A 26450-nucleotide genomic window follows, 5' to 3' on the forward strand; every position below is an offset into this window, starting at 1 on the left:
GATACAATATATAATGTCTGACAAAAAAAAATATTATGCCAAATACTGCTTTGTAAGTTTTTATTTTATTTTAGATAATATACAGTTTTTTGAAACAAACATAAATATTTAACATTAACACAAATGGAACAGTACAAAAAACATGCACCTAATGAAGGCATCATGATAACATTTCAATTGTACACACATTAAAATTAAGATCAATAATTCATATATTGATTTAAATAAAAATATGGAAATAAACAAGACATCATCCAAAAAAAGTTACAAAAACAATGCTGCCAGCTTAATGCTTTTCAGTGTTGGGATGACCAAAAGTAACAAACACTGTTCTGTCTTTGCCTTTACTTAGAGAATTTGAGGAGAAGCTCTGGCCAGATCTTTGCAAGACAGGTGAAGTCATTCCTTCATACCTCCTAGGGCTGGGGACTACATCATATGAGGAAGACAATTCAGTCTCGGACTGCCTAGTAACAAATGTAGATCTTTTGGAGGAATAGTAAGTATTCCCAAAGCAGTCGGTCTCCTCATATTTCTCACTCACAGTTTTAGTGCCAAAGATTCCACTTGGGACCTCAGGAACTCGCTGTACTTCAAGAACACTGACTTTCCTTCTTGGACTTGGAGGACTACAAATGTGGCTGGCTGAGCTATTCTGGGAAGAGCTGCTCCCTGCATTAGATTGGTCTGCATTTGTTTTAGTTTTATCAGTTGGTGACTCTGCTGGTTTTCTTGCGGCAGAATGAATGGAAATAAACGAAGGTGAGGAGGGAACGTTTGAGGATTGCTTGCTCACTTGAACTTGAGGTACATGTGGCACTTCTTTATACAGAGCCCTGTTATCAGCACTCTGCATCTGATTGGATTGAGCAGGCTTTGTTTTGCTGGATACAATGCTAATTTTTCTTATGTTTTTAGTACTTGGAGAGACATTGTCAGGACTCAGTGATTCACTAAACAGGCCTGACAACCCTGCAATGTCTGCTTCAGATTTTAAATTTGAGACAGAGTACAGAGCCTTTTTTATGGCCTCCTCAATGTCTAAGAGTTTAGCTAATGTCTGTTCTTTCAAATTGACAATGTCCATACTTGCTTTTTCTAGGTCCTCAAATGCAGCCTCAACTGAAGATATGCTCTCTAGATCATCTCTTAAGCCCTCCGTCTCTTTGGCAACTCTCGGACGATGTCTGCGTTTGGTATTTTCTTTTGGATTGGTAATCCAAGCAGGCACATTTTCAAATAAAGTCTTGAGAGATCTGACATCCACCTCAAAAGTCTCCCCCTCTATTTCTTGAACCTTTGACAAAATGACCTTCAGTTCTTCTCGTCTCATAAGATTTTCAAAGATCTCCATGGCTGCTTTTACGTTGCCCCTCATTATCTCATCTCTGTGGATGGAGAGCCTCTGTCGGCGCTCATCTTCTGTCTCCCTCTTTGCTTTCTTTTCTCTCAAAACTACCTTGTTTTCAGAATTACTGTGATTTGAAGGAACTTCATGTTTGTTAGGTGTTGAAGGGGTGTCTCTGCTGGTGAAGTGTAACTCATCTTTATTGGAGGTTTTAGCCTGTTCCTGGATGTTTTCTTTTTGCACAACTTTAATTTTCTTCGGGAAAGGTGAGCCTGTGTCTGTAGTTGTCTTCTTTTCTGCAAAATTCTGAAGTACAGCCTTAAAACCCTTGTTTAGTTCATCATTATCCTTTGAATAACACATCCTGATCTCTTCTGCAGCATTTATTTTCTGAACCACATTTTTCTCCATTCCAATTAAATCACCAGGAAAGGAACCATTTTTAAAAGAATCTGTTTTATTGACTGATGGAGTGTCTGTAATTTGCATGTGGGAATTCTGGACCCATTGCTCAGTGTACTGCATTCTCTGAAAATCAGTAGGATCAGTTAAGTTTGTCCTTTGAACTTGTTCATGACTTTTGGATTCCTTGTCTTTAATTTTGTTTGAACTTTTTGCAATTTCAGTTTCATGTGTAAACATTTTATTGCTGGGAGTCACTTTCAGAGGTATTGCTGGAGTCTGTTGTGTATCATTAATGCTCACAGTTGAGTTTGGACACATATTTGATGTTTCTGTAAATAGTGGTGGGGAGCTAGTAGTGATGTGCAGTGGCTTCGGTGGAATTACTGGTTTCTGATCATTAACCTGATGACCAGTTTTCGGAAGGATGGGTGGTGGGTGTTCATCTTTTCCTGTAAAAGCACTAGAGTTCTTTGAATTGTCTGCGTTGGAGCTAACAGATTCTGAATTCAGTGCCAGGCTGGTTGGATGCTCACTTCTGGTCACTGAAACCGAAGAAGACAATTGAGTGTGAGATGAAGGAATATGATCAAAACTCTGCTTGCAATCTTTAGTCCCTGAGTCATTTGTAATTTTGCTTTGAGTGTAAGGCTGTCCAGATTGTTTATATAACATTGCTGCTTTGTAATCTCCTCTAGAAATATTAATGCTAGACTTTTCGAGACACTGGAGTGTCTCTTGCATATTACCTCTAACAATCTCTTCTCTGTCTACACTTCTCTGCTCTGTTGAAGCACTTCTTAAAGATTGAATAGTAGCCTTTACATCACCTTTAACAACATCTGGTGCTGACTCTGAAATATCTACCATTTTTAAGGCATCTTCTGTGTTAATATATATATTTTTTCCTCCCCCTCCCACTTCATTCAGACAACACAATCTTTTTATGGATTCCTGATCCTTTTCTATGTCACTAACCTTTCGAAATGTTGTAGTAATCCGCTGGTTACTGTAGGTGGATGTTGTAGACTGCTCCACTGTTGTGCTGCTTTGGCACTGAGATGTTTCATTCAGGTTATATAGCTTTCCAGGTGTGATTGGTTCTCGTTCTACCTTCATGCTTTGATTCTTTGCCCTCTCAAGGGATCTTTTGGCAGCCTTAATATCCCCAGGAATGATTTCCTCTTTAACTAATTTACTTTCATTTTCTTCTGAGCATATTTCTTCTGCCTCTACATTCAGATCATAAATGGTGCCTGGTTTTATGACTTCACGCTCCACCTGCATGCTTTGTTGTTTAGCTCGCTCCAAGGATTCAAGTGTTGCCTTAATGTCTCCAGAAACAATTTCCTCCTTCTGGACCATGACTTGCTGTTTAACTGCCTCACCAAGTTGCTGTTTGGCTGACAAAATGTCACCTCGGACTATCTCCTCTCTTGGCACACAGTTTCCAATGCTCAGGTCTGTGCAGACATCAGAGAAAACCTTTTTGACATTTTTCACATCTCCTGGTACAACATCCAAGATTGTTCTTTCAACTTGTTCTCTTTGTTGACTTAGGTGTCGCATCGCTTCCTTTACATCACCTTGAACAATTTCGATTTGGTCTCTACAATATGTGACCAAATCTTCTTCAGAAAGTTCTCGCTGTAGACTCTTAAGGTCACCTTTTTCAATGCAGCTTTTATACAAATTAACATTCCCCCTCTCGATTTCTTCCATTCTGCAAGACTGCTTAGTCTGCTGGCTGTGGACTGTGGCAAGGAGGTTGCCAATGGTGGACTTGACGTCTCCTCGCGTGATGGTTTGCGACTCAGTTAAGCTGCTTTCACAGTGAAGGGAATATACTGTCATTTCTGGCTGCCCACCTTCAGATTCTTGCATGACCAAACCTGTCTTGATTTCTTTTTGTTGAACCAGCAAATTCTCAATAATTTTAACTGCTTCTTGGGTCTTGCATTCCGCCTCAAGGTTGGTTGTAGATCCTGGCTGTTGAAATGGGATTTCAAGTACTGTACTGTGCATCTTGCCTTGTTCGTCTTCTTTAAGGAGGACAACCTTAGGTTTAATATTGGGTTTGAACAGTAACTGCAACATTAGGTTCCTGATGTTTCCTTCAACAACTTCTTCCTTTAGGACTTTGGGCCCCTCATCCTTCACAATCTGATATTTTGCCATGTTTACATACTTGTAATCATTTGCTTGAATGATGATTCCGCTGGAATGAATGAAGGAATTATGACAAAGTCTGTAAAGTATGTCTGTCACACTTTCAACAGTGATTTTGTCAAGTGGTGTGGTCTCAAATAACCAGGTTGTACTTTTGACATCAGCTTTGGGAATTTCTTCCCTTGATGAAACCAACTCTTCAGTTGGCTTATTGTCCTTTATTTTATCTAAGGACTGTGATTCAAATAACCAAGTGCAGCGTTTCACATCTCCCTTAGTGTTATCTTCTCTATGTACAGCTGTCAAGTTGTTCTGCTCATCTGGTTCACCTTTTAGAGTATCAATAGGCTGATTCTCAAAAAGCCATGTTGAGGTACGTACATCACCTTGTTGAACATCTGTAACGCTCACCATTCGCACAAACTTCTTTTGGGATGCTTGCTCTGTCTCAAAAAGCTGCCTGCTTTGTTGCACACACTTTTCATTGCCTATATCTTCAACAACACGCACAGAGGGCCCTTCGTGAGGTGTAAATGAGTCAAGAGGCTGAGTCTCAAACTTCCATCGTGCAGATTTCACATCTCCTTTGTGCACGTCCTCCTGCGTAACAGCACGGATGACGTAGATTTCCTTGTCTGCTTGAATAGTATCCAGTGGCTTGGTTTCAAACCTCCATCTTGCACCCCTGACATCTCCTCTCATGACTTCCTCCTTCATTACAGTGGTAACTTCATGAAACTGCCCATCCTTGTCTCTTATAGCATACAATGGCTGGGATTCAAAAAGCATTGTGTTGGATTTCACATTAACGCTACTGCTCAAAGGCTTCTCTATAATCATTGACGGATGCTCAAGTAGTTCATCTTTGTCTTTAATCTTATCCAGAGAGAGGGTTTCAAAAATAAACTTCTTGCCTCCAACATCCCCAGCCTCAACATCGCATGACACTATTCTCTCCTCTTTCTCGTTAATGTCACCAATAGGCTGATTCTCAAATAACCAAGTGAATTTGTGGACAGATCCTGACTGAATTTCATTTTTCTGCTCCTCAGACCATTTGGAAGACTCAGTTCCTAGCGATTTAGATTCAAAGATTTCCTTGACACGTGAAACATCTCCAGACTGCATATCCACCTGGCTGACACACCTTACGTTTTGGCCAGAATCGGCTTGATCTGTGATTCTGTCTAAAGGCTCAGTTTCAAACAGGTGTTTCACTGTCTTCACATTTACATCACTCTTTACGTCTTCCTGCACAGTGCTGCAAAGTTTCAAACCAAGGTTCTCCTTGTCTTTAATGTTATCCAGTGGTTGTGTTTCAAAAAGCCAAGTGTGTGACTTCACATCAGCTTTCGGTACTGGTTCTACATCCTGCTTCCCTTCTGATTTTTCATACAACATGTCCATTGGTTGTGTCTCAAACAGCCATTTGCATGTTTTCACATTACTCTTTTTAAATTCTTTTTGTGTAGAGTCTACATCTGTCCTACTATTTAAACTCATGCAATCCAAAGGCTGTGTTTCAAACATCCATTTGGCTGTCCTCGTGTCATCTGTCATGTCTTCTTGCCTTGTAATGCCCTTGATGAGTTCTACTTTTCCGCTACTTTCTTCAAATTGGTCTAAGGGTCTTGTCTCAAACATCCATTTGTAATTCTGTACATTGCCTTTAATGCATTCTTCTCTACTGACAGTGGTAACTTCGTGGAAATTTCCAGCACAGTCTTTAATCGCATACAGGGGTGTTGTTTCGAACAGTGAGCAGTGGCCTTTGACATCCCCAGATGTAATGTCATGAATTTGACTTTGTGCTTTCTCGGAAACATTAAGAGGTAATGTCTCAAAAAGGCTTTTGAAAGTTTTCACATCTCCTTTCTCATCATTTTGAACTTTGTTTCCACTGTCACCTGCTGTTTTACCAGCAGTGGACTTCTCAAACTGCATCCTTTTGTCTTGAACTTCTCCTTTTTCATCACTTGATACCATAACCTTCTGGAGATGTCCCACCTCGTAGCTATCTTTCAGAGTGTCCATGGGCTGAGTCTCAAAAAGCCATAGGGTGGATCCAACATTTCCTCCAACAATTGCCTCCTTCTCTAAAACGTCACCCTCAGAATCTCCTTTAAGGGATGACAGGGGCTGGTTTTCAAACAGCTGTAGTTTGTTATGAACATCTGCTGCTCCAGAGAAACCCTCCACTGCTGTTCCTTGAAACTTTTGCTCTTCCACAACACCTTCGTGAATTGCATCAAGCGGCTGGGTCTCAAACATCCACTTTTTCTTATCAACACCGCCTCTCTGAGCTTCTTCAAGAGATATCCCTCGAATTATCTGAACATGAGCTCCTTCATTAATGTGATCTAAGGGTTGAGTTTCAAAAAGCCAACGTGCAGTTTTAAAGTCACTGCTCATGATTTCTTCTCTGCAGATTGATTTGATTTCATGGATTTTACCATTGCTATCCCTAAGCGCACAACAGGGATCTGCTTGAAAAAGTTTGACTGTTTTCTTCACATCTCCTTTGTTCTCTTGGAGTTCTGATTTTAATGTTAGGAAATGTTGGTCTTCGACAGAGCAGCAGCGACCTAAAGAATCCAGTGGTTTGGTTTCAAACAGACGACGTGCGCCGGTCACGTCACCTTTCTGAACAGGTTCCTTCAAGACGACCTCCACAATTTCCTCATCCTCTATCTTTGACTTGCTGATTGAATCTAGAGGCTGTGTTTCAAACAACCAGGTGGCTGTGCGAACATCTCCTCTGACTACACCTGCTCTCTCGGCACCTGCTGCATGCTGACTGTCGAATGTTGAATGCTCAAACAAAGAGGATTTGCCCTTCACGTCCCCACCTTGCGGATTTTCCTCACAAAGTAGTTTTTTAGTTTCATGTGGGTCTCCAATATTATCAAGAGTCCAGTTCTCAAAGATCCAGCGCATGGATTGGACTTCTCCCTGATATGCTGCATCTGCTGCTTGAGGATTTATTGCATCAATTAGTTCGTCATCTACAACGTCATCAACAGTCATCTTCAGTTCAGGGTGGATGTGTTTAAAAAGGCGCTTCAGTTCACTTTTTTGTCGTTGTTGGTAGATCTCTGAGAAGGTTTCTTTTGGAGGTGGTACGGGGAGGAAGTTCTGGCTTAGATCTTTTTGAAGTGACTCCAGAACCTGAGGTCTTGGAAGAGGAGGTGGAGGTGGAGGGAAATCCTCATCTCCACAGACTGCTTCTGTAGCTTTTGTCTGTTTGGCTACTTCTGCCATCTTGGGGGCAAAGAAGTATGAAGGCTCACGTTACTCTCCACAATGCAATGATTTAATAAATTGAAACATTGTTAAAATGTTAGTATGATTAAGCTGAAATACTTTACCTTTTTCCGTGTTTAGCTGGGGATAGTTGAGTTAGTTCACTGCACACCTATTCAGGTTTGACTTCATTTATGATGATTTTCAGCTTCATTAGTTCAAAGATTCATTCACCACAACAAAAGCTTCACATTTGCAGATATTTTTGGAGCTTGACAGAACAGGACAATATTTGATTTGTTCTATAACTACAAGAATATGTAATGTGTAGCTACATTATTCCGTAAAATACACATTTAGTGCTAACGAGTTTAAACTGTTGTTAGATTTAAGAGGAAAGGCAAAGTTATGGGTGGGGGTTAGATAATGGATTTATGGTAAGGTTTAGTTATTCTTAGGGTTTAAGTTTACAGTGTAACCACAAATGCTTAAGGTGCGGTATGTTGCCAGACTAATGACACCAACAGGAATGAGCAAAACTGACAATAAATTGCACACATTGTCTCTAATATAGAACTATTTATTAAAGTTTTGAACAAAAGCCTGTATATGAATATAGGTTATTTAGCTTGAGTAGAATCTGCTTGCTTGTCATGGTATCTTGTGCTCTAGTACATTCCAATTAAATACAGCATCTTTAAATACAATTACAAAATTGGAATGCATGTACACTATAAAAAAGTGGTTTCAAAGGGTATGTACATAGATGAAACAAAACCAGGGCAACTTACTGCAGCATTATCATAACAGTACTTGGAATTGTTAGGTTGATAGAAATAGGAGGATGTTGAGAAACTAAAAATAATGTTTCGGCTTTAATACTGTGGCAGATATTGTGATTTACCACTTAAATGAACCAATTCACTCTCACCAAATCACAAATCCTGTTAGTTATAAAGGATCCTTTGTAATAACACAACATCACTGTTACTATGACTTTTTATATTATTGTTTATTAACCAGTGTTGGGCAATACGAGCTACTGGTAACTAATACTGTATTATTAATGTATAGCATTACTTTTTAAATATAGTATCTGTTGTTACAACAGGATGAGTTTGTCTGTTACTTGGTAAGTTCATTAATTTTGGCTGCAGTCTAGCCTACATCTTCCTGTTTTCAGCTGCAACGCATTGTGGGAATAGTGGATGCTACCCCCTCGTGTATGAGGCGGTAGACTAGACAAAAGTCAAGCGAAAGCCGAGAGATTGAGTGCACGAGAGAGAGAGACGGAGATGTGAGCGAAGAAGACCAAGAGGCCATTATACCTTACAATTATTAATTACTATTACTAATACTACTAGATTTGTTATTTGAAAAAATTAGCACACATTTGTTATCTGTATAACAAAATTGATTAGTTTAGTAGACATAGCTGTTATGTTTTTGTTTTGTTTATAATCCATAAAATGTATTGTTGTCTATAGCAGTTTTTTTGGTGCTGAGTTTCATTAAATTGAGTCTGAATGATAATTCAGATTACATTCATGTGTTTATTTCATCAAGGTTTTGTGTTTGTTATATATTGTTGCTAGTTTTCACACTCAAGCTTTGAAGGAACATGTTTAGGGTAAATACATCAACTTTTATGATGCTGAAGCAGCTTTAGTTTTTGCTTTTTTTTTTGTTTCCGAATATATTATTTAGCTGGTTTATTACCTTAAAATATTTTCATTTTTTGTGCTGCTCATCTGTCTTAAATAGATTTTTTAAAATAACTTATTTTTTAAATATGTTTTGTGTTTTAGTTGTGAGAATGCACATTAATTAAAACTGTGAAGTTGATCAACAGTATGTTCTCCATGCAGCGTTGAAGTGACGTTATAAGGGCATTATTCGGAGCATTAAAAATGTTCTGGAAAAGTAACTCAAAAATGACTTTTAACAGTAATGCATTACTTTTTATTGTAGGTAATCGACAAAATAATTGAGTTACTTTTTGAATGAAGTAACTCTTAACTGTAACTAGTTACTATTTTTCAGTAACTATAGCACAACACTTATTAACATACAGCTCTGGAAAAGATTAAGACTACTTCAAAGTTGTTATCAGTTTTTTAGATTTGCAATTAGTAGATACTGTGAATATACAGTTGAAGTCAGAATTATTAGCCCCCTGTTTATTGTTTCCCCATTTTCTGTTTAAAAGAAAGATTTCTTCAACACATTTCTAATCATAATAGTTTTAATAACTCATTTCTAATAACTGATTTGTTTTATATTTGCCATGATGACAGTAAATAATATTTGACTAGATATTTTTCAAGACAGCTTATAGTGACATTTAAAGGCTTAACTAGATTAACTAGGCAGTTTGGGGTAATTATGCAAGGTATTATATAATGATGGTTTGTTCTGTAGACTTTAGAAAAAAATATATAGCTTGAAGGGGTTAATAATTTTGGCATTAATTTTGGCAAAATTACTGTGAAAATGTCCTCACTCTGTTAAACATCTTTAGGAAAATGTTTAAAAAAGAAAGAAAAAATCAAAGGGGGGCTAACAATTCTGACTTCAACTGTACATATAATTACAGCTTTTGATTGAATTATTTGTTTGTATTGTTCTTTCCCAATATTTAAGGCCTAAAATCATGGAATATTGTTTATTATACATATGTGGGCTCTTTGTTTTCGAGAGCGTTCCCTGTTTGTATAAAAATATAATTAAAAAGCATTGCCTAATGCTCCTTTGTTTTTATATTCTTTAATTTTAAAAACCAAAAGAATCACATGTGAGTCTTTTTAGTAATACATCACCGTATTAGTCATTAGCCACAAAACAGAGTCACATTATGATTTCAACTTTTAAAGTTGACATACCTTGCTTCCTTTTTTTGTCGTTCCACTTGAGTTGAATCGCTCGTGGACCACACTGCCCTGTGGAAGATGCATAATTATTTGACTGAGGGAAATATTAGCCAATGACAGGTTTGTACTGTAAAATGAGCATGTGTCAGACTTCACAGCATTGCATGGATGTGTGTGATCCAGTCTGAGCACTTGAACTTACAGATGCCTGTGCTGTGAGTGATTTAACAGATGCATGAACACTCACTTGCTGCTCGATGGATCCTGAAGAGTCTGCAGCTGCGACCTTTAAGAGGTAAAGGGCAGATCTGTCTTTCACACTGGTGATGGGAGAAGATGTGTACTTCTGTTTGTATTCTGGATAAGAGGCAGATTCTCTCCAGTCTTTCTTGAAATGTCTCTTGTCATCTAATTCACACAAGAAACACAGGTTGTTGCACAAAAAAATCTTTAATTATTCTTGAGCTAAATAAATCGCAGTGATTCACTTGTTGGAGTCATATAAACAGATCAATTAAGGCTTAGTTTAAATGATTATTGGTTATTATAATCAATCATGTTTCGTTATGAATGAGTTTTGCTTTTGAAAATAAAATGTAAGACCTTTATTTGTGACTTTTATTTAATTTGATCTTAATTTTTAAACTTGCATACATATGTTAACTGCATTTTGTAAATTATCTTTAACTTTTGTATGCATTAAAGGGATAGTTCACCCTAAATTTTCAATTTACTCACCACTTATCCTCATGTGGTTTCAAATCTGTTTGAGTTTCAGGTAACACTTTAGTTTAGGTCACAATTCACAGTATTAACAAACCATTACCTAACACTACTAGATTATTAACTACTAATTATCTGTTAAAAACATGAATTGTGACCTGAACTAAAGTGTTACCGAGTTTCTTTATTCTGTTGGACACAAAAAAACTTTTTGTACATCTTTTTTTTCACTGTAAACACATGAGTTTTGGAAGATTTGTAGGCAATGTAAATGTGACAAACTAGTGGCAAAAACAAACAATCATGTGGCACATTATAAGCATACTTTAATACTTTTCTTAAAATGTATATATTTAAACCCACAGATTTTTACACATTTTTATGTCGGATAATAGTCTAGAAGTAGACTATTAATAAGACAAGAGTAACCCGACCCAATTCCTTGGCCATGTAGTGTCTCTGATAGTGCTGTAAATATAGACCAGAGCTGGTGTTTGCATGCTTTTATCTGTGGGCTATTATTAAACCTTAAGGACCTATGGAAACTTTCAGCTGCGTGCATGCTTATGATTTTGCAATATTAAACATAGATGCATTTTTTAAGTTACATTAGCCAAATTACCTCTAAGATTTTTTAATGCAATTTGACTGTATTTCTTATCATGAAACATATTGAAAATCTGTGGCCTGTGCCATTGTAACATGTCAAAAAGAAACAACCGGCAATGTCAGCTGAATTGTGACACTGTTTTGAGTTTCTCATTCTAAGAAGACAAAACACCCTGTGACAAAGCTTCCCTGAGTCAGGATTCTGATCTTAGCCATTTTTAGCATAGTCATTTGCTAGCATAATTAGTGGTTTTGTTTTTTTGAATTGTCATCTTTTAATGCTTACGATACGTCAAGACAAGGAAGCAAATTTGATCAGATTCAAAATGCTGCACTGCTAAAACAGCTGACATTTTAATTTATTTTTTTTTTGGTTAAATCGTTCTTATTATACTATTAAAAACTTCTCTTATTTGCATCTTCTGTTTTAGTTTTGCTTGTTGGAAACTGATGTAAATCTTATATTTTCTGAATTAACACAACAATGTTTGATCTGTAATTAACCCTACATTCAAAGTTGTAATTTATTTTAATACATATGCAAATCCTCTACTTAACCTTTTTTCCATAATTAATTCATGGGGATTAAAATAATATTTTTAGTTATTTGAAATTTTAAAACATAGCAGATATATTATTATTATTATTATTATTATTATTATTATTATTATTATTATTATTACTTTTTTTTTTACAGGTCTAACAGTAATATAAATGAAAGGCATTTTAATATGAATTTCTATATTTGGACCAATTCAACTATTATCATAAACAAAAAAGAAATGTGCATGATCACACATTTTAAATGTAATCAAAGGATGCTAAAAATGCAGCATTAGTTGTGTTAAATAAGCACTGAAAACAGAAGAATTAGTCCATTGTTTTTGAGCATATACTATAGGCAGTGTGCTTTTAAGTCCGCCAGGTCGAGTAAAATCTCCATTAATTTTCTCCATAGAAAAATATTTTAACATTATAACATTTTAACATTATTTTAATTCTTTTAAAACAGCTCTGAAGTTGTTAATTGGCTGTGTATGATTTTGTTGAACCAATCTGTTTGCATTAATTTTACTACAGTGCTTCATATAATGGGTAATTTCTGCCAATTTCAAATAAATCAAATAAACATTGGAAATTAAAATGAAAACCAGGTTAACAGTTTCATTATAAAACATGGCCAAAAATTGAAAATGAATTGAAATGACTTATTTTTCATTTTCATTTTCACTGTGACAACATATTGTCCCTTCTGTTCCTCTTGTTGTACCAATGCAGCAGCTGTGTCATGTAAAAGCTGGCTTACAGGTTTTGCCATTTTACTTCTATAATATATACATCAGTAACACACTGTCCCATCCATCAAAACCGTGCTTCTCAAGCTTTAAAAACACTCGACGTCACTTGAATATGCCCCTCCCCCTGATTAGCATAGGCTTTGCATACAGGTGGATGTTGAACATGAAAACTGAAATAAAAGTGTCAAAAAAAGGAAAACTTATATGTACATTTTTTTCAATTCAATTCACCTTTATGTTTATAACACTTTTACAATGTCATGGTTTCAGCTACATTCATTTTTCCATGGCGGGGCACCATGCCAAAATTGATCCCGCCACAGCTACATTACAGCTTTTCATTTAACATTCAGTCAGGTTTATTAATAGCGAGTGATAATCGCACCATAACGTATTAAAAAGTAAGTGAAATATAACAGCGCAAACTTTTCTGTAACCGTAGTAGTGCTGTGCGTCATTTGTTTAACCCTTGAAGGTTATGTGCTGACTGACAGGTGCATGATGCATGAGGCCAGCAAACACGACGTATAGCCGTTTCACTTTACTTAATACCGCTCTGTAGGTCTATTGGAGACATTCATAAATAGTCCTAGCAAATCTAATAAATGCTGGAGACATACTTGTTACGTAAACGCACTTCATCGCACTTCAGCAGCATTTATTTGAGAGCGCACAAGAAGATCTGCGCTTGACCAGCGTATTTTTGAAGGGGCGTGCAAGAAGTTTTGTGCACGAACAGAGGGAATATGAGCGCAAGCAAAGAGATCCGCATGCCTGTAGGCTATTACATGCGATCTCGACTTAATGCTGCACTCACAACATTTGTCATTGAAATAACGCCACAGGTAGTTGGTATATCTGTGTAAAAAAAAAGGCATGCCGCCACAGCTGGTAAAAATCCTAGAGGTAACACTGAATGTAGATTGTTTCTAAGCAGCTTCACATAGAATATTATAGTAAATTGAAACAGTGTCTGTTCAGTTTTCTGAGTTTAAGTTCAGTTCAGTTTAGCTCAGTTTAGTGTGGTTTAAAAATTCACTATTATAGCATGAATATTAATAACAAGCTTTGAAAAAATTGTGTTTGTATTTTATTTTTCAGTTTGGCTTTTCATTTTAATATTTTCATAGTTTTGACGTGGAAATGCAGTGAAAATGAAATGTTAAATCAGCAGCTTCATTTCATTTATTAATTTGACAGGGACGATGTGCTGTCACAGTGAAAAAGTAATTTCAATTTATTTTCAAATATTGGCAGATAATTTGCAGTGTTTTATGATGACTTTGTTAATCTGGTTTTCATTTTAATTTCCAATGTTTATTTGATATATTTTTTTAAATTGGCAGGAATTACTTTCCATGCTGCAGAAATGATCTGTTAAATAGGTTTTCCGTATTTGGGGATTTATGAATTTGTTTTTTATTTATTTATGCTTCTGAATGGCATCATGGAACCTTGATCTTTACTCCAACAACTTCTGATGTTGAAAAGTTTGAAAAGGTGACTTTTATTTTTAATAGTTTGAAGTCAAATATTGCCTGGATTGGTGTTGTAAAGTATAATACAAAAACCTGGCAATAAACTGCCAATACTTTTTTGTTGTTTTATGGACTTATTTCTCTATATACAGCATTATGCACAATATATGTTATGTGCACTCATCTTTTAAGGACTGTTTTTAATTTGTGATAGCTCTTTTATTCTTATTGTGTTTTTTTTGTGTGCATTTTTCATTGTTTTAATGTGCTTTGTTGTTTTTACTTTTTTAAAAGAAGTGAGTTACAAATAAAATGTATTATTACTATTATTATTAATATCATTATTATATTGTTTCTAACTACTAAAATGTCAATAAAAGTCACTTTGTTAGACTGCATGGTTGAATGTTTAACAAGATAAGTTGACAGAGCAGAAATAAAGGTCTCATAATGTTATTTAAACAGTAAAAACCAATGAATCAAGAAATATGTAACCTGTGAATTAATTAGCATGTATTTTTGTAGTTCTTTACCTCATTAAAACTCTTGAGTATGCAGTCTTTAACCTTAAATCATTTGGTCTGATTTTCATAATCTTGTTTTTTTTAAACTAAGTTTGTAATGTTGCAACTCCCATGGTTGGTTTAAAAAAAGACTTTTCAAAAATCCCTGTTGCTAAAATTGATGGGGAAAAAAATCACAGCTGAAAAAGTGGACTAATATATAACTAATGATGAAATGTGATGTAACAAATTTTTGATGTGGCAAAAGCAGACTTTGCATATGAAATACCAGCAGAGCTGCTGTAGGCCTGAGCACATCAGAAGGCTTTCCTCTGAGGTCAGTCGTATGAGCAGCACAGGTCTGTCAGCTGTAACTAATGACTATACTCCAGCATACCTCTGTTTTTCACACTGTAAGCTCCCATGAGACAAAGGCACGGGCCCAGCGCTGGCGCCACTCACGAGTCTGGGCTTAAAACGTTTGCATAGCTGGATGAGCACACAGAATAACAGGCCCACACAATGCTGAAGTCCAGCTAGACATTACTGTGCCGCACAGTGAGATTTCATCAAGCTGTTTACAAGCATGAATACTGGTGCTTGCTGATTTGCATGTCATCTTGTCAAATTATTAAAACAACAAAATGATTTATTTTAATCAGAAACATTAAAACTTGTACAGTATTTAAATGAAAACATAAGGTTTAAAATTCATACATTAAAAAATACCGGGTTCCGCACATGTGCCCCAACACAAATCGATTAAGTTAACTTGATTGTTTTTTCAAATTCTAGTGGATTGAACATAAAACAATTAAGTTGTCTCCACAAAATCTCAAGAATTGTGCCGTTTCAGCTCATTTTAAATAAGTAGTCTGAACAAGCAGCAAAGGATTTTTTTTTAGTGTAGCATCAAATAACAGTTTTAGTTCCTCAAAGAACCTTTCAGTGATCAGTTCTTTAAAGAACAATATGGGACATGTAGTTGATGTTAATTCATGTATTTACTAAAATGAACAAACAATGAGCAATACATTTATTTACATGTTTTTTTAACATTAGCATGAACTCATTTAACATGCATGGTGTTTAATTTTAATAATGCATTAGTAAATGTTGAACTATGGTAAATGCTTCACATGATTTTTTCATGTCAATAAATACATTTTGTGTCTTTCATTGTAAAGTGTTACCCAAAATATTTGCTCACAGAGTTAAGAATGTTGTAATGATGTAAATAATCTTTTTCAACTTTAAAGAAACTTTAATTTAATAAATGGGTTCTACAGTATGTTATTGTTCTTCACTAAACCATCAAAACTAATAAAGAACCTTTATTTGAAGTCCTGTGGTTTATTATGGGCATTTTTGTCTTTTTAAATGTATTTCTTGTGATCACTTTGGCTGTGAAAACAGCATAAATTTAGTTCATAAATCTATTTTATGGTACTTTAAAAAAGTTCCTCCAAGAACCTTCCAGGCAAAAAAAAGTCCAAATTACAAAAGCAATATTTAATTCTTTTGTCATTTAAGCAAAAAGCACACTTTGTTAACAGGGTTTCTTGATCTTTTGTGAACATTCTTCGCTGTAAAAAATGCTGGGTTCCACACAAATAATTTGTGTTGCAACAACATGAAGGAATTAAATTAAAGGAATAGTTTTTACAAATTTAAGTGAATTGAACATAAAAAAATATTAAGTTGTCTTCCTATAAACTCAAGAATTGTGTTGATTCAACTAATTAAAAAAAATATGTGCAAAAAGCGAACATAATTTTTTAAGTGTACAGTTGAAGTCGCCCCTTTGATTTTTTTGTTCTTTTTAAAAAAATTTTTCAAATGATGTTTAACAGAGAAGGGGAAATTTTACAGTGTCTGATAATATTTTTTTATTTTAGCTAGAATAAAAGCAGTTTTTACTTTTTTAAAAAAGCATTTTAAGGTCAAAATTATTAGGCCCATTAAGCTATATATTTTTTTCGATAGTCTATAAAACAAACCACTGTTACGTATATAATGACTTGCCTAATTACTCTAACCTGCCTAGTTATTAACCTAATTAACCTAGTTAAGCCTTTAAATGTCACTTTAAGCTGTATAGACGTGTCTTGAAAATATCCAGTCAAATATTATTTACTGTCATCATGACAAACATAAAATAAATCAGTTATAAGAAATGAGTTATTAAAACTATTATGTTTAGAAATGTGTTGAAAAAATTTTCTGTCCGTCAAATAGAAATTAGGAAAACAAATAAACTTATGATTCAGAGGGGCTAATAATTCTGACTTCAACTGTATGAATGTTAAAGTTTCTTCACAGAATCATCAATTTCTTACAAATCTTAATTTAAATCTGTGATCATTTTCAAGATATATCTCAGATGTGTATTTCAAAGTTGATCGGCTGAATGGACTTTCACAGAGACGGGCCCTCATTCATGCCATTCAGGAGCAGGAATGGAGGTCACAGCTATTAGCGTCCCAGAATGCGAGTGCTTTTGTCCTGCTGACAGCTGTCCAAATTATTGTGATATGCGCTTGGTATTTATTCTCTTCAGCTGCCTGCCTTAGTTTCCTGCGAGCACTCAAAGGTCTGGTTAAAACCACAACAACTTAAAACGGCTGCTTAAAATAGGGTCGTATTGACAAAACCATGTTTAGCTGATAGCATGTCACGATATCAGTCACTGCACATTGAACAAGGCGATTTCAGATGTTATATAAACTTCTATTCAAAAGCTTTGGGGTTGGGACTGTTTGTAGTTTTTGAAGAAACCAATACTTTTTATTAAGAAAGAATTCACTGAATTGATCTTCAAATCTTTTTAAATTACATGCTGTTGTTTTGGACCTGTTTAAAAGAATTATTAAATTATAAAATTCAACATAACCAATAATAATAATAATAATAATAATAAATGTCTCTGTTAGAATGATTATCTAACAGAGAATGATGTTGAAAATGCAGCTTTGACATAACTGGAATAAATTAGTAAGTAACTAGTAAGTAACACTTAATAATACTATTCCATTTGCTAAAGTTTGTTAATGTATTTACTAACATGGACAAACAAAGAACAAAACATTTATTACATATAATGATATTTTATTGTTAGTTCATGTTAACTCACAGTTCATTAAACTAACAAGTATTGGATTTGAATAATGCATTAGTAAATGTTGAACTCTGATTAATAAATGCTGTACAGGATTCTTTAAACTTAATTCATGTCATTAAATAGATTAACTAATAATAATTAATGGAACATTACTTTAAAATGTCACCAACAATAAATATTTTATATTGTAATAAAATTTCATAATATTAAAGCACTGTCTGTAAAAATACAACTCAACTTAATGTTATATGAAGGAATTTTTCATTTTTCGTTATGACCTTTTTTTAGTCGCTTTGCTCACATCTTTTTAATTATGCATTGCATTATATTGTAATTTAATATAATTTTAAAGGTAATGTCTGTAAATTCAAAGGAAAATGTGCAAAAAAAAATAGATAAAAAAAAAAGCAACATAGCAGCCACTATGTTCTGGTACACTGTATATGTATGATAATATGCCAAAAAGTTATGACAACAAATGTTTTATGCTACTATTACTAGCTACATAAACTATACACACTTTTTTAGTTATATAGATTTTAACTAAACATATTTAGTTAGTTTGACTGGTGTAAGTTGAGATGATTAGAAAAACTATTTTAAATTCAACAACAAAGTTACAACAAAAATTACAACAAAATTACAATAAGTTAATTTATCTAGTATCACATTAATTCAAGCCCATGCTCACAATACAATGTTTTAGTTTCTTTCATTAACTGGCAGCTTTTCAGTCCACACCGGTTTACTCACAAAGTGAATGTCTGGTTTGACAGCAGCTCTTTCTGTCTGTGCAGTCTCAGTCTGATGTGCGTCTGCTGGTGCTGGTCTGTCTGTGCTGGTAGTCCAGTCTCACTCTGTCCCTCTCTAATGGGTGACAGCTGATTTTTATCACAGCAGAGCAGGGATGAGGCCAGCCTGCTATTTTGGAAGCAGTATGGGCGGTATTTTTTGACTGGCCTGAGTCAATGAGCGCTTCTGGAAGTGACTGGGATTCAGGAAACCCCTTCAGCACGTCACCCACAATTCACTAATTAACCCACATTTACTTCCTAAAGTGGTCAGAAGTTTAAAATGTACTGAAGTGTAAATTACCGGGATGATTTTTGTTGGATTTTTGGTTAATTGATTATAACGAGTGTCATGTGGCATCTTTATTTTTAACTCTTTATATAAAAATCCTACTGAGCACTGCTAGTAAGAACGTAATGTGCAGTGACGTTTGAGGAGGTTTATTGAGGTTAATAATACAGCTCAAAATAATGACTGACGTACTTGTGAGTATTAATACCCCTGAAATGTTGAAACAGAACCTGTGTAAACTATTTGTTTATAGTCTTTATAGGGATAGTTCATCCCCCCCCCCCCCCAAAATTTACTGACCCCAAAATGGTTTAAAATCTTTATTTTCTGTACTCATTATGAAAAATTCTGGTTAATAACATTCTTAATGTTTCTTTTGGGTTATAAACAGAAAGAAACTTGAACAGGTTTGAAATAAGTGCAAGGAGAATAAATTATTACTGAATTTTAATTTCTGGATGAACTGTACAGGTACCTTTAAATTTGAGGCTACTGATACTGTTCTGTCAAAGTTACATAGGCTTTATAAGGTTTTTATGTGCTGTATAATTTATATCAACAAAACATGGGTACAATTTGACAAATATTGTATGAAGTGATTGTGATAATTGCGCATATACTCAACTCAAAGATCATTTAAAGGGTCATTTTGGGGATAATATTCAAAGGTGATTTTAATTGCAATACTGATATTATTTTTTTTTTTACTGTAAGGTTCCTGATCATAAACAAAATTGATAACACATCTTGTATCTTTTGTATTTTTATATTAAGTATGGTTAAATATTTTTATTTTAACAATTCAATATATATGTTTTAAAGGTTTAAAGACATTTTTAACCTACTGTTGGGTTTGTTTATGTTTGACTAAGTGTTTGGGTTAAAACAGCCCCACATTTTTAGAGTGTACACTTTTTTGTAAGAAAAGAAAGAATAAAATACATTTACTGTACATAAGTGGCTTTCACATTTTGAGTTTTATATGAATTAATTAACATTTATATTTGTATGTGTTTATTATTAACATTCTTATGATATCTTATGATTTTTTTTTTCCAAAATGGGTTAACTGAGAAATATATAATAGATCACTTAAGCACACTGTAAAAAAAAAATCTGTAATTTTACAGTTTATTTCTGGCAGCTGGGGTGCCGGAAAAAAAAGTAAAATAACAGCCGTTAAATTACAGAAATTTACTGTAAAATAACAGCTGTTGAATTACAGAAATTTACCAGAAATTTAAATGTTTCTATATTACTGTTATTTTATGGTACATTTCTGTAATTTAACAGCCGTTATTTTACTTTATTTTCCCGCAACCCAGCTGCCGGAAATAAATCGTAAAACTACGGATTTTTTTATACAGTGCATAGCTGGAAACAAAGATGTTTTGTTGTAAGAAAAGATGTGGATTCAGTCTAATACATTTATCTCTTCATATCTGTTTGTCTTTCGTAATCTGAAGTGGCAAAGAATGTGAGCTCAATGATGTCGTAATAGCAGTCAGTGTATGCAGTCTGTCATGTCTCATGTATGCATTGCACACATACTTACAGTCTCAACATTCAGTCCTGCTCTCAACCCTCACTGAAAACTTGTGAAACGGGACTCACTATTTGCAGACGGGATTTTGTGTGTTAAAACTATTCGGTAAGGATTACCTGATGATTATTTTTTAACACAGACAGATGCTGCTAGAGGACGTGAGATACCAAAGCTTTGTCTCAGATGACCTTTAACCTTACAGTTACTGACTGACATCACAGCTGACATTTTGCTCACGCATTTGCACTGGTTATACAAATAATGCCATGTTTTTATCAACTTACCATTGAGTTCAGTGGAGGATCTGCATCTGCTGATGTATCCAGAAACCCCACTGACTGTCCTTCTCCTTATTGGCTCTGAGGATTTTACCTGTTCAACAAGGGAATAAAATTATTGAAAATTATATTATATCATTTAATATTATCTTAAAAATATATATTTTTAGGATGTAATATAAATTATATCACTATAGATTTTATTAGTACTACAGTTCAAATTATTAACAATGTTAAGGTATTGTTTTGTGGGGGAATCCGGAGCACCCGAAGGAAACCCATACAAACACAGAGAGAACATGCAAACTCCACACAGAAATGCCAGCAGGGGCTTGAATCAGCGACCTTCTTGCTGTGAAGCAACAGTGCTACCCGCTGCGCCACTATGTTGCCCTGTATTTATTTTATTTATGTCAAATTCTATATTTCTGTGCTCATCTTAGATTTTTCATAAATATTATAATTAATATTATTCAGTTTAGCAGTTTAGCAACATTTAGCATCTTTAATTTTAAACAAAACATCAATTGTTAGTAATATCCTTATTTGGTCAAATTTTAAGTTTCTTGCTAAAACCCATTAACTAAGCCCAATAAACTCCTAATTTGATAAATATTAATAGTTAGTAAGGTAGTAGTTGGGTTCATTTATTGTTTAGGATTGTGGGATTATGATTATATGTAGAATAGAATCATAATTTATAACACGGCCTCCCAAAGTGGGGGTCGGGACCATCCCCCCCCCCATTAAAAATAAGATATTTGATGTTAATATTAAATCAATAAATGACTATTAAAAACGATATGGTTATTAGACTGTTGCTTGTGTTGTCAATATGCTCATGTTTATGTAGGCCTATAGTTTTGTGTGCAATGTTTTTAAATCTACAGTATAACCACCTTAGAGAAAAATGTGGGTTACTGACATTGTTATTTTGGGGGTTGCGGGCTGAAAAGTTTGGGAACCCCTGCTTTATAAGTACTAAAAACAGATGATGTTTATAAGACAGCAATCTTAATAATAGCCAATAAATAAGCCAGTAGTTAATAGTGGGAATTGTTACTTAAACTTGAGTGTTAGCCATTATTTTATTAAATGATAATAACTAAGGCATTATTTGTAACTATTTTTGTCATTTTTACATTTAAATTTTGTAAATTCATATTAAAGGAGATGTTTAACAATGACATCGCCTTTGTTAAAGAAGACCTATTATGCCCCTTTTTACATGTAAAAAGTCTCTGATGAGTGTGTATGTGAAGTTTCAGCTTCAAATACCACACAAAAATTATTTTGGAACTCTTTGAACCTTCCCCTTTGAGGGTTTATTACAAATTGTGCAGTATTGGCGACTGTCGCTTTAAATTCAAATGAGACTGTGCTGTTCTAAAAAGAGGGCGGAGCTACACATACTTATGCGTCAGCATAGCGGCAGATTCAAAAACAACCCTAACACCCTTTGCTAATGAGGGAGAGATCTCCCTTTGATGATATGTAAAAAGGAGAATGTCAATCAAATGTATATCTGCAGACTGTTTTTATCAAGCATGATTACAAAAAATAAAATTAATACGTTTTTAACATTAAAAGCTAGTTATTCTCAGATTGCTTTAACTGCTTATAAAAATGATTTTGGCATATTAAAAAAATCTTTAACAACAGTATTATTTTATTTTTTAAATACTATTTTTTTTAATCATATTCATATTTTGAATTAGAATCTGTTCACAATATACAATCCAATACTTTCTCATACACGTTTGTACACAGCACCTTATAACTTGTATGTTTACATACAATTCAACATCCAGAGCTTTTTGACTAATTGCTCCTCTGTTTATTGTTTGTTGTATTTTTTATTTTTTATTTTTTGTTACTTGTCACTTTGTGTACACTGGGAGCTTCTGTAAAAAAAACAAATAACAAATTCCTTGTGTGTGTTAGCAATTAGGCAATAAAACTGATTTTGATTCTACAATTTAATTTCATGTATTAGTCCGAATTTTAGCAAGTGGCTTTTTATTTTCATAAAATTTTGTTCTTTTTATATATTACATACATGCTGTACACTTATTTTTAATATATTTTCCATTTTTACTCTGCTATAACTTCATTCAATTTTTTTATGGTTTAACATTTTTCAGCTATATGCCAAAAAACTTCTAGTATTTATCTAATTTCTATATATAATTGAATTATTAATATAATACATTATATAATTGTAAACATTAATAGGTTTTAATAGTTGCTCTTGACTTAATTCTCATACTATATTTGTTGTTTGACATTCAACATCCATTTTCTGCCTCATCTCAGGATGATTCATCAGTATTTAAAGTAACGCTCAACACATAATTCAGTGACTACATCAGTAAAAAAAACACACATGCTCTAATCCTGAGTCATGCCTGTCCTCCAAAATAAACCATGACGTGACGGTTACACACACCTGATGAGCCTTGTGCTTACTGGTGCTGGTGACCGCAGTGGCACCAGAATAGCTCTTCTCCCTCCACATGGAGCTGTTTTTGGTCTGCGCTGCGAGCTGGGGACGAGGGCTGCTCTTTGACTCAAACATGCCCGTTGCTGTGTTTGTGCTCATCAGGTCTGGCGGCGGCAGCATGTCCATCGAGATGCTCCTTGATAAAGCGGCGTTGGCCCCACTGAGGGACTCGTATCTTCTCCAGAGGTTTTCCACTTTACTCTCTTCATGGTTTGATCTTCTCAGGCCTGATGGCTGTGAGATTCAGAAATACTCAGTGTAAACAAAAGTTGACTGAGAGTGTTGCTGTTCCACCTAATACTTGATCAGATAATGTGTTTTACCTTGGACCAGGAGTCTTCTCTGCCAGCATCGGTGAGATCCACACAGCTTTCATACCTAGGGAAAACAGTTTGTTTAAGGACATAAAACTCAATGGATGAGAGGCAGTGCTGTATATGCAAACTTGTGGATAATGGTGGAGGTCATGTTCACCTTTGGACAAGCTGAGAAACAGGTGTTTTTCTGTCCCAAATCCACGAACTGTGACCCGCAGAGAGACTCTTGAGGGACTGACTTCTTCTCAAGGTGAAGCTCATCTACATAGAAAACACATCGGTAAGTAAAACCATCCATGCATGTCTTTCTGTCTGTATGTTTTTTGTTTGCCATAATTTGTATCTTAACTTTAACACATTTATTTATCTAAAAAATAAACAAGAAAAACTAATAACACTTGAGATGAAATAAAGTGCCTTTAAAAAAAGCGTAATGAAGCATGCTTCAGTGACCAAAACAAAATGCCAGAACACAAACTGTTCTGTTAAATAGAATTTAGTTTTGAATATTGTCTTATTCTTATCTGCACTTATTATAACCATAAGTACAACAGTTGTCTACTTTAAACTGTTTTTTCTTTACTTAAAAAATCTTTTATTGTGCTGATGTGTTTTAATTTCATTTTAATTCGTTTAATCAGTAATTTGACCAAAGTGAGCCAGGGCAGGCTTTCCAAACCTGCTATTCTCAGCACTGAAAGCCAGCGCACACGTCAGGTGGGCATTTCCTATCTTTGTGTCTGATTGCTTGTCTACCTGTCTGTCTAATGTCTTGTCAATTCTTTTGTCTACTTAACTCAATTTATTGGTAACACTTTACAGTAAGGTTTATTAGTTAATGCATTTACTAACATGAACTAATCATGAACAACACATGCACAGCATTTATTAATCATAATTGAACATTTACTTATGCATTATTAACATCCAAGTTCATGCTTGTTAACATTAGTTAATGCACCATGAGTTAACATGAACTTACAATGAACAACTGTATTTTCATTAACTAAAGTTAACTTAAATGAGCAAATACAGTAGTAGATGTATTGTTCATTGTTTGTTCATGTTAGTAAATGCATTAATTAACATCAACTTATGAACCTTATTGTAAAGTGTGACTAATTTATTTTTAGAGCACTTTCAACCAACCACAATGGGTACTAAAGTGCTGTACATAAAAACACATAATACTGTACATGCAAACATACAAGGAACCAAAGTAGATAAACTTTGAAAGTGCTCTAAACTTTTGCTCTAAAAGCTCTATCATCTCAACATTTCAAGCATGATCATGGAACAGTCAAATAGAATTGATCCTTAGAGTGAACTTGACTTAAACTTACTTGAACATGTTTATAAGATGGCAGTGTAAAAAATGTATTTAGGTTTTTTTTTTCAGTTGCTAACATTCTTTGGTCTAATTTACAGTATAGTCCAATTTTCAAAACTCTAAACTCTGATAGCACAAAATTTGTATGCTGTGACCATATACTATTAACACATCTCATGTTGTTTTCACGCCGAGGCAGTGGCGCAGTAGGTAGTGCTGTCGCCTCACAGCAAGAAGGTTGCTGGGTCGCTGGTTCGAACCTCGGCTCAGTTGGTGTTTCTGTGTGGAGTTTGCATGTTCTCCCTGCCTTCGTGTGGGTTTCCTCCACAGTCCAAAGACATGTGGTACAGGTGAATTGGGTAGGCTAAATTGTCCGTAATGTATGAGTGTGTGTGTGAAATGTGTGTGGATGTTTCCCAGAGATGGGTTGCGGCTGGAAGGGCATCCGCTGTGTAAGAAACTTGCTGGATAAGTTGGCAGTTCATTCCGCTGTGGCGACCCCGGATTAATAAAAGGGACTAAGCCGACAAGAAAATAAATGAATGAATGAATGTTGTTTTCACCATACGATCTGTTTTTCCCAGGAGTCTCTTGTATTTCACACTCATCTCCAGCCACTCATCTCCTATAACTCTTTATTATTTCTCCAGGACAACTCCCATAATTCACACAAATCATGTTTTTACATATTATTCAGTCAAAATTTGGCATGAAAATTTTTAAATTTCTCAAATGTCTTTTTCACACAAACGTTTCCCATACTAAAATCATGGATCTTTCTTATCTTTATTAAACACAGCTTGGCAGAACAGAAAAGCTGATGTTTCAAACTTTAAACACAATGAACGTACACTACATTTATGTTGTTTCTGTAACATCAGCAGATAAGACTTACAGTAGTTTAATTATTAACAATTGAGAAATGTCTTCCAACTCTTCTCAATCCCATCGAGAATTTTATTTTATTATTATTTTTTTGCTTTGATAGGTGAAAGTCTATAATCATTCACCACATGATCAAATGTCCACCCTGGATGCATTGGAGGCTGCAGAGACTGAGACTGAAGACTGTGAGGGGTGTGTCAGGTGTGAAGTGTTTCTTTCAATATAAGGTGCAAAAACAGCGAAAATGTGGCCAAGTTCTGAAGATCCCTGTACTTTATTGTGTCCTTTACCTGAAGGACTGTTTGTGTATAAGTGAAATCTAATATTGCACTATATGCAGAGTTGATTTGTTGTTGTTTTTTTTTTTTTTTGCAATATTACACCAATTCTTAGTGTATAGACAGGATTTCACATTGATTTCTGATTCTGATATATACATTCAATTTTAAATTGGATTTGCTGTGTTTTGAGAAAATAAGGAATGGTATAAAAAAGTATCCAGCGTTTTGAAAAAGCAGAATTTTAATTTTATCTAACAACTCTTTGGCTAATTGTATGAGGTGGATGTGTTGCTGTGTTTAGAAGAGAGATTCATTTTCCTTCAGCTTAGTCTCTTTATTAATCAGGGATCACCACAACAGAAGGAAGCACTAATTTGTCCAGCATATGTTTTACACAGAGGATGCCCTTCCAGCTGCAACCCACTACTAGGAAACATTCATTGTTACCACACATACAGTACTG

The 26450-nt window shown here is 34.7% G+C and overlaps 2 protein-coding genes across 8 annotated transcripts in view; one reads left to right on the forward strand and one right to left on the reverse strand.

The window, feature by feature from the left end:
• Positions 1-26450, forward strand: part of csrnp1a (cysteine-serine-rich nuclear protein 1a) — an 811199-nt gene that overhangs the window by 755785 nt on the left and 28964 nt on the right. The window lies entirely within an intron of this gene.
• Positions 44-26450, reverse strand: part of xirp1 (xin actin binding repeat containing 1) — a 28362-nt gene continuing 1955 nt past the window's right edge. Inside the window, 8 exon segments of one of the 7 annotated variants that reach the window (NM_001442548.1) lie at positions 45-2295; positions 2729-7180; positions 10045-10101; positions 10280-10440; positions 20678-20765; positions 23121-23408; positions 23498-23552; positions 23649-23752. In NM_001442548.1, the coding sequence (NP_001429477.1) occupies positions 2293-2295; positions 2729-7180; positions 10045-10101; positions 10280-10440; positions 20678-20765; positions 23121-23408; positions 23498-23552; positions 23649-23752 (5208 nt within the window). In that variant the 3' untranslated portion in view covers positions 45-2292. 7 annotated transcript variants of the gene reach the window in all.

Source organism: Danio rerio, chromosome 2 (assembly GCF_052040795.2).
Source record: "Danio rerio strain M-AB ecotype USA chromosome 2, GRCz13ab, whole genome shotgun sequence".
Classification (NCBI taxonomy): domain Eukaryota; kingdom Metazoa; phylum Chordata; class Actinopteri; order Cypriniformes; family Danionidae; genus Danio; species Danio rerio.